We start from the raw sequence: 9,711 nt of genomic DNA on the forward strand, positions 1-9,711 counted from the left end.
ATTGCTGTGTAACATGCGCATCTACTACAATTATATACCTGAACTTGATGTTAAGTGATATCATTGCTAAATCGTTTATTTCATTGCAGAATTTAATTTTTATCACAATCAAAACAGTGCCTTCATTAAAATCGCTTGTCCTAATCAAATCATTTAAATTATTTGTAATTAAAGATGGATTTGTTGCAGTAAATATATCGTCTGGAATGTTTTCTTTCGCTTCATTTGCCCACATTACAATTGTAAGCTTGTAACTATTTCGATGAATATCATAAATTTCATGGACACATGATGCGATGCTTGAAACAGTATTATTGTTCTCACTGGGAATCAACATCACATTAATGGCCACTACTACTTGCAGATATATCAATAATACAACGAACATTACGATCGCGTCAGCAGGAGGCTCTCAACTAAATGTCTAACAGTCGTCAAAAAGTATACCCACCCAACTAGTTGTCTGACCCAACTCCATATCTTACCTGTATTAATTTTTTTCCCATAGTGTAATTAATTTCTAAAACAAAAGATATACTTTTGTGTTACGTATTTGAAGAAGTATTATAGGTATCTACAGCTCACAGTTCACTTTTTAATAAATCCAAAACTCGTATTATATGGTGTCATGGGACACCAGGTAGGAATGAAGTTCCTTCGGATAGTATCGGAAGCAACACAATTTGAAAAAAAAATGTTGAATTTTATATATATTTTCTAGTTCTTGATTTTTTTAATTTTGTTGATTAGTTTTTAATTAAGTACATAAAAGTATTTAGGAAATTTAGTATTTTAGAAAATAACAAATACCGTAAAATAAAATAAATCAGGCAAAGTAATAATAATAATAATAATTCAAACTATTAAGTGAAATAAAAAAACATATGTCTTTATTTATTTTTTCCGAAAGTATAAAATTACATAAATATTTTTAAAAAAAGGTTACTAGTAATATTTTATTTTTACAAACGTCATATTATACAGTCGTGTGACTGATATTACGTCACTTTCGTTATATATTTTTCTTACGGTTTTAGTATCACATTTTTTTTAGTTCGGTCGCCCAGCCAAATGTCAAGCCTGCCGTAAGGAACTTCGTTCCAAAAATATACAAAACAATGAATGATAATAATTACAAACGCCTAACATTCAACGTTAAAATTATACACACATCTCATAGTTTATATACCAATATCATTATGACATAATTAAAACTCTGAGAGTAACATCTTGAATAAATTAGTAAACGGAAGGATTAACTTACTTTTATGTATATACATAAGTAAATTGCAGTAATTGAAGGTCAGTATTTTGTAACATTTTCAATAACATAGTATTGATAATACATTTTCGGTTACAAAGAAAAGGCTTTAAGGGAAATCGTGTATAGGTTGATTATTGTCATTACCCTCGCCTTACGTCTTTTCGTTGCATTGCTAAAAGTTAAAACACAAAAATGATTTTAAAACTAATTTTCTTTTTTTTTTACCTAATTAAATGTAAAACCAGAGTGGGTTAAAATTCATACATCCTATAGTAGCTTATAATGATATTAGAAATTCAGTGATAAGTAAAAGTTTTCAACAACTAATGGCAATTCGGTGGGCCTATGCTTTATAAATTAAATATTTTAACTAATGTTACACATGGTTTTTTTTACCTAACTAGGTCGCAAACAAACGTACGGCTCATCCAATAGTAAACGATTAACGTAGCTTTTAGTCGTCTGAAACACCAGAAACATCACAAACACGTTGCCGACCCTATCCCCAATTTCCCCCAGGTGCTCTGGTGACCTTACTCACCAACAGGAACACAACATTTGAAGTCTATTTAGATGTGATCTTCTGTAAGATCGAGGCTCCCCAGTCGGACCCCAGTCGGGCTGCTCCATATTTTGAGCAGGAGATTTCTTGCTGTGCCCTACCTCGGTTAAATAGTACATGTACCTACTAACATATTTTTTATTCTTTGAAATGTTTGTATATAAACCCTAGAACTGCAACTACGTTGCCGAATAAAGAATTTATATTATTAGTGACAATATTTTTAACACGGGACATGTCTTAAATTTGTTATTTTGAAAAGATATTAAAAAGCAACTTGTACTCTTGTCTTGTCTCAGCCAAATCTATATTCCAAGTCTAGTAGCCTAAATTATTAAACTTTAAATATTTTTAAATGCATTCGTACCTATATTGAAACTTCATTAAAGAGGCTACTACTAAGTACTGGTGAGGATCTTTTCACTTGCATGTTTTTGGTATTTACTGCTAAATCCAAAGCCGCTGGCGTTGGTGGAGAAAAATAAAATTAGTGGTGAATAATGAAAGGTTAAGCATATTGCACGCAAGATCGTATTCTTGTTTGAGTTCTTCAACAATATGGGTATATTTTAACTGTTTTTTCGTATTTTCTTCTGCTTAAAAGTAGTAAGTAGATTATAAAAGAAACTATTTTGTAATTGTTTATTATGCTAAATAATAATGTTTAGTTAAAAAAGGTAATTAAAAAACATCATCATCATCTATTTTTTTAATCGAATTTTTCATACGCTTAAAATAAAATAAGAAAAATAAAAATAGTTTTCCTAAAAATGGTTGAAAAATTGTTTATATTTATTGCCAGTAGTCGCGACGATTATAAATTTAATTATATAGAATTTCATATTTTTTCTTGGCTACTTTGTTGACTTTAAGTACGACATATTTATTTCAAAACGTGTAATTTGAGATTCATCAAAATTTTAATGTTACGTTACTGTGTAATCCTAAAAAGTTTCGTGTTTATTAAAAATGTACCGAAATAACACATAACTGTCATTTTAGTCCGATTTTATTTCACTCAATGACTACAAATTATATTTGTATTTGCTATCGTGACATCACTACAATTAAATTGATGTAATCTGTATTCAATTATAATGCCATTGTTCTTGACTACTGAGTGAATTTTGGTCAATATACCTACAATAAATGGGGTTCCTAGTGAATTTTAAATAATAAAGAATTGAAAATAAACGAACGTTTGTTTATATATAACATAACTTATTTTGATTATATTTACATAATTGGTCTAGGTCCGATTATTTGTGAATCTCCCAAAGTCATCATCATTGGTCGTATCTCGGGTTTTTTTTTTTACAACTAGGTCAGCAAACATTCGTGCAGTTCACCTAATGGTAAGCGATTACCGTAACTCATAGATGCCTGTAACACAATAAGAAGAAGCAAATGCGTTGCTGATCCCCCCCCCAATACCCACGGTAGCTCTTGCCACCTAACTCATCATAGGAACACAACACTGTTTAAAAGCAGTATTATTTTGCTGTGATCTTCTGTAAGGTCCAGGAGCTTCCCCAGTCGGTCTGTTCCAGATTTTGAGCAGGACATTTTCTGCTATGAAGAGTATTACATCGTTGACCTTGTTGTAACATTTTTTGAATCTGCAGTCATTAAATTCAACGATTGTAAAAAAATAGTATATTTGAGTACCCGACTTGACGAAAAAATTGAACCTGGGACTAATAGACGATTTAAAGACAATTTTTTGATAAGTAAACTGCTCATTCATCTAGAATCAAGTTCAAATGAACCACTTTAAGATGACTGAATGCCAAACTCGGCAAAACAGTGCGAGCTATTATTATGTTATAAATCGGTTTCCCACTGAAATGTGCATAATAAACAATTCAAATTATACGAACATTTGGTTATATACTAAACAGCTTAATACAATTGTATTCATAAAATATTGTTACATTTGGCGTCTTAAATTTAAGCAGAGAAATCAGCTACGAAAATTTAGCTCAAGATTGGAGTGTTGCCTTCCTCCAGCAGTGGATAAACATTAACAGAGAATGATAGTGACCATCAGAGTTTAAATATATTTCAAGAGTATCATAATCGGTTTTGATAAAAAGATTATCTGGTATTAATCTACTTAATAGTACAGGATATAAAATCTAATAAATAATTGTTATGTAATTGTAGTATAATATGGTATGTTCCATCGCTTCAGCCTGTAATATTCCACTACTGGGCATAGGCCTCTTTCCCCGTGTAGGAGAAGGATCACAGCTTAATCCTCCACGCTACTCCAATGCGGGTTGGTGGATATATTCCCTACTATGACTAACGATCGCTATCAGGTGGACATCATAACAACCGGGACCGACGGCTTAACGTGCTCTCCGAGGCACGGTAGGGAGATCCACTAGGACTGCACAAACACCCAGACCACGACAAACACCTGTATGACCAATACAAATGTTTGTCACGTGCGGGGATCGAACCTGCAACCGCCACCACAAAAGGTACAATCCATGGCTGTGACCGCTGCGGCAACGCGGCGTCTGTTCCATACATTTATGAAATTAAAATAATTTATTAAAGACTTCTCATCCATAAAGTAAGTTAGGGGAAATCCGTTCATTACGTGAGCTCAGAATGGGGGGAGGGGTCCAATGAAATCTCATTAAATCTCATTTAAGCCGAGGGGGGATATATTGATACTCGAAAATCTCACATCAACTTCAAAAAATATAAAATATTAAATATATAAAAAAAATTAAGTCTTTATTTTACCCGCTAAAATAATGGCTATTAAAATCATTTCGTTTTTGTTTTGAATTTTATTTAATTTAAATAAATTAACTACTTAGTATACTTGAACACATTATTTCCCGTTAATCTCTGTTATATTCAGCGTCAATCTCACGTAAGAGGAGAGGGAGAGTCCAGGCAAATCTCACTAAATCTCACCTAAGGGGGGCTAAACTGATGGATAAATAGCTCATGAAATTAATTGGTGCCTCCTTATTTGTATTTACGTAAATATTTACCTACATATTTGTATAGATGAAATAAAAATACTGCGTTATTTTTATTTAAAAAAATGTAATAATATGAATGTATACACACTTCCAATCATATTGATCCAAGCAAGATCAGACAACAACACTGATTAAGTAATTAAAAAACAATCAAAATTAAAAAAAAATTAAAAACTTTATTCAAATAGAATTCAAAATCACCTTTGAAATTTTTTATTATCTTTAAAAGTGAAGCTACCATCGATTCGAAATTGAGACTTTAGAGAGTAAACGTGATGATACTTCGCAGTTACTCTTTGAAAAAAACTGTGTTTTAAAATAAAATTGGTATTTTAAAAAAAAACATCTTACACACACAACATTTAAAAAATATCTTAATTTTATTTTTTAATCATCACCATGATCATCATCACATCAGCCTTTCGCAATCCACTACTGGACTTAGGCCTCGACAAGTTCCGCTAAAAATGGCGTGAACTCATGTGTTTTGCCCATAGTCACCAGCTGGTTTTGTCGCACCGAAGACGCTGCTGCCCGTCTTCGGCCTGTGTTTTCAAAGCCAGCAGTTAGACGGCTATCCCGCCATCGGTCGGCTTTATAAGTTCCAAGGTCGTAGTAGAACTGTGCTACTCCTTAGTCGCCTCTTACGACAGGCTTACCTTTACTCAGGGAGTGGCTATATTCTTCAATGCCGTACCCAAACAGTGTTAAATATTTTAAATATTAAAATGTTTTTGACGTGATAACGTTTAATAAATCGATGAATGCGGGATGCATGCACGAAAAAGGATGACCCATTGTAGCGAAACGTGCACTGTAGCGTTACGCTCATTGTCTCGTTACGCTCATTGTACGCTTGCGCCGCATCTATCTCTCTTCCACTAGATTAGCCCATGCATCTGAGGAGATGTTTTATTATGACGTTGTCATATGACGTTGTCTATCGTCCGTAAACCAACATTACTGACAACCAATTTTTTTGTTGTAAACTTAGAAATTTCACTTTGCTTTCACTGAGGTAGGGACAGCAGGAATTATCCTACTACAAAATTTGGAGCAGCTCATCTGGGGAATTACCTCAATCTTATAGAGGTGACCGCTAAATAGTAGTGCTTTCAAGCATTTTTGTGTTCCTGTGTTAAGAAAGGTGAATTGAGCTCCTGGAGAGAATTGGAGGTCGGCAACGCGTTTACAATGGTTCTGGTGTTGTTGCACGCGTTTATGAATTACGGTAATTGATTGTAGAACCGCAGACTTGTTTGCCGACCTAGTTTTATATAATAGAAAATAAAATAGGTTAAATGAACACAATTCATCTTTTTCAAATGGTGAAGAAAAAGAATACTTAGTTATAAAATTAAAGTAATAAGTTTATAGATTTTATATTTGTAAAAGAACTTACCTAAATAAAAAACTCAGTATAATAAAATTCATATTGTTTTAATTAAAAATTTACTCTTTACGTATTAAATCTCTTCAATCAATACTAAACTTATAAAGAGGTTAAGTTTATTACTTTGTTTGTATGTAGGGGGTAATCTTCGCAAATACTGATCCGATCATGAAAATTCTTTCACTTACAGAAAGTTACACTATTCAGAAGTGACATAAGCTATATTTTATTGTAATTGAACAAAAAATTCAATAAATAAGAAAAAGATTAAAATATAATATTAAAATAGTAAATCAACTAGCGCCATCTATCGCTATTAGAAAACAATTTATTAGTCTTTCGACGTTATTAATTTAGTTTTATTTTAGTCTATCGACGACGTTTTCTCGATTTTTGATAGATAGCGTTGGAGCAACATATTATTTATTTAAGTGCTATAAAATTTGTTCTTTAAAGTATGTTATTTGGTTAATATAATAATAATTAACGTCCAACGAAGTGGGCACGGGTCGGCTAGTAATACTATAAAAAAGCAAATAAAGTCAACAACCTTAGTTCCATTTGGATGAAAAAAGTCTGTAGCGACATCTATCAAGCAGCATACGAACTTAGGGAAATAGAGAAAACTGACGTATCATATATACATCGTGCTACAAAAGTTATCAAAGTGATTGAGTCTATACATATACAAGAACCCGACAACAACCGTTGGGGCAGTAGCCCGCCAGACACAACAACCGTCTGGTCAGAGGATCCTCCCTTTTCAGTGGTGGATGAGGAACCTAAGGCCCTGTTCCTCGCGCCACCAAACTTGTGACTCCGACGTGATTCTTCACACTCCCAAAAGTCCAAGCAAACAAGTTTCATACATCAGTAGTAAATATTCCTTTAAAAACATGAGACGCCGGAGGCTGTGGAACTATTTAATAAGTCGAATACTTACATCCGAACAAACTGAAATCTCTCGTTAAATTTAATTTGAGGAGACAAATTGTTAGAATTTCGGGGAAAAATAAATTAGAAAGAATGTTTGTAATCCTTTAATATTTTCATCATTTTCGATATTAAAAAAACAATCCTTGGAACTGTGTGTACGTACATAAATGTATCGAATTGAATACTTTGATCGTTATTATCACAAGGTTTTAAAGAAAAAAAAAAACAGATATAAAATAAAGTAGTACGAAGTTCATTGGTTTAAAATAATAAACGACTGAATATTATATCAAAACCGAGGTCGTTGAGTAAAACGTTAGGGGATCAGAATTAAAATAAAAATGAGAATTGCAAAATATTTATTGTCACATTATTACAAATGTTGTGCTGATAAGTGCTTGATAAAATTACTCATCACTAACATCTAATGAAGTTTTTTTCTAATGCAGTTTGTCGTCTTCGGGGCGACAAAGCCAGCTATGCGGTCACCAATCCACCTGCCTGTGGTAACTATGGGCAAAGTATATGAATTCACACCATTTTTGGTGCGAACTTGTGGAGGCATATGTCCAGCAGTAGAATGCGATAGGCTGAGGTGAATTCGTAATGAACATTTAAAGCTGATGAACATTGTCAACTTACCTCTTAAATAAACTTCGGTAAATCAAATTTTTATTTAAATTCATTCATATTACGTAGGTACTTTGTGACTTATTATAGTGGTAATTTACTCCTTAGTTAAAGCTGTGAATTGTTTAGACACGGCACACGACAACTAATAGAAATTGTCAATCATTAAGTGTTTATGTGACTCACATATTTTAGTTGAATTTTACACAACAATTAAAATTCATATATCATCAATTGATGTTGCGGGTGCTTTCAATAGAATCTCGAAGACAAATACGAAACACGAAAGACAGCATCCAAATATCCAAACATAAAATGCAAAAGCTGATTGGGAAAGTGTAATTTCACAACCTTGTGTGCAGCTGTAGCTATCAGACAAAATATTCTTATTCGCTATCTTAGCTTTGTCAACAGCTAAAATTCCAATAGCTTCGACGTATAGTTTATTACAAATACCTGCCTCAAAAAGTCTTAGAATAGACTTTTGAATAGTTTTAACTAGAGTACTATTCTGTCTGATAATCATTTCGCGATAAGTTATTAAAATATCATCTGCTACTCGTATGATACTTGCTTCATCACCAACTGATGAAGCTGATTGTAATTTTGAAAAAAGTCCCTCAACTAAAATTGTTGACGCTTTATGTTTTAACATCAATTCCTCGCATTCTGTAAAGGTAAAGCAGTCTCGAGATTTATTAGCAAGAGCAATGTGATACTTATCATCTGCGAAGTATTTTTTTGTAGGTATCAAATACGATATCTTGTTCGAGGAACTTATTTCCTCCATTGTTTTAAATTGTTTTGGTGGTCTTTCAATGGTGAGATAGTAGTATATTTGAGTACTCACAAACGCTGACATGTGCAAAGATACGATTAAATACATAATGTTAAGTATCTTTTGCTTAAAAGATCTAGCGTCCTGTAAGCTAGAAGCACCAAGCAAAGCACCCCATCCGTACAGGCATGAATTGATAACTGTTGTAGTTTTATAATCAAATTGATTCAATATATTCCACAAAATTACATAACATACGTAAGTGATTAAGAATACATATAATCCAGTCATTTTACCGACAAGTGATTGCCAGGATCTCCTATCTCTTTCTACGGTGTAAACCCAAAAAACAGATTGTTTCGAGTAAATACCCGAATAAGCCACAACATCTCCATATACTCGTTGTCTGATTAAACCACCAGCACAAACCTCTAGTGTTCCGTCTAAAAGATGTTGAATAAATTGTGGTACATTTTGAGAAGTTTTTCTAGTAGTATCGATATAAAACATCTTTAAAGTACTGTTGCATTTCTTTGCTAAAATTTTCATTACCTCCGCATCCGCTCCGTACAAATGTTTTGAAGTATCGAGATCCTTTAAATCATCTTCATTATTCACCATTGAGTAAGGGTAAAATTTTGACATTCCTACATTCAAATTACACATTTTTAAATCTGTAATTTCTTTAGACGGAAAGATGTCACTTACTTTTTTCCTATCAAGTGAGCCGTTCCGGCAAATATTTATTATATTTACTGTTAAACTTTCAGAGACACCACAGGTAACTTCATCAATTTCAGGAATTTTTGTCATTATAAAATAATTATTACTTTTTGAATCAAGTGTTATTATAACTAAGTTGTAATTTTTAAGCTCATATAATTTATTCTCCATGTCCTCGTAGCATTTCTTTGTAACATGCACATCTACTACAATTATATATCTGAACTTGATGTTAAGTGATATCGTTGCTAAATCGTTTAATTCACTGCAAAATTTAATATTTATTACAATCAAAACAGTGCCTCCATTAAGATCGCTTGTCTTAATCAAATCATTTAAATTATATGTAATTATATATGGATTTGTTGTGGTTAATATATTGTCTGGGGTGTTTTCTTTCGCTTCATTTGTATACAT

The 9,711-nt window shown here is 32.5% G+C and overlaps 1 protein-coding gene across 1 annotated transcript; it reads right to left on the reverse strand.

The window, feature by feature from the left end:
* Nucleotides 1–5,429: 5,429 nt before the first annotated feature.
* LOC123660601 lies at nucleotides 5,430–9,711 on the reverse strand. Its single transcript, XM_045595656.1, has 2 exons — nucleotides 8,044–9,711; nucleotides 5,430–5,477 (listed from the first exon to the last, which is right to left on the reverse strand). The coding sequence occupies exons 1-2, from the start codon at nucleotides 9,709–9,711 to the stop codon at nucleotides 5,430–5,432; spliced, it is 1,716 nt and encodes a 571-aa protein (XP_045451612.1).

The sequence above is a fragment of the Melitaea cinxia genome, chromosome 15, assembly GCF_905220565.1.
Source record: "Melitaea cinxia chromosome 15, ilMelCinx1.1, whole genome shotgun sequence".
Taxonomy (NCBI): domain Eukaryota; kingdom Metazoa; phylum Arthropoda; class Insecta; order Lepidoptera; family Nymphalidae; genus Melitaea; species Melitaea cinxia.

Excerpts from the sequence above, each read along its gene's own strand:
- LOC123660601 (XM_045595656.1), bottom strand. The coding sequence starts at position 9,711 with ATGTATACAAATGAAGCGAAAGAAAACACCCCAGACAATATATTAACC. Across the intron at positions 5,478-8,043 it reads TCTTCGAGATTCTATTGAAA|AGGCGACTAAGGAGTAGCAC; the intron begins GCACCCGCAACA and ends GCCTGTCGTAAG.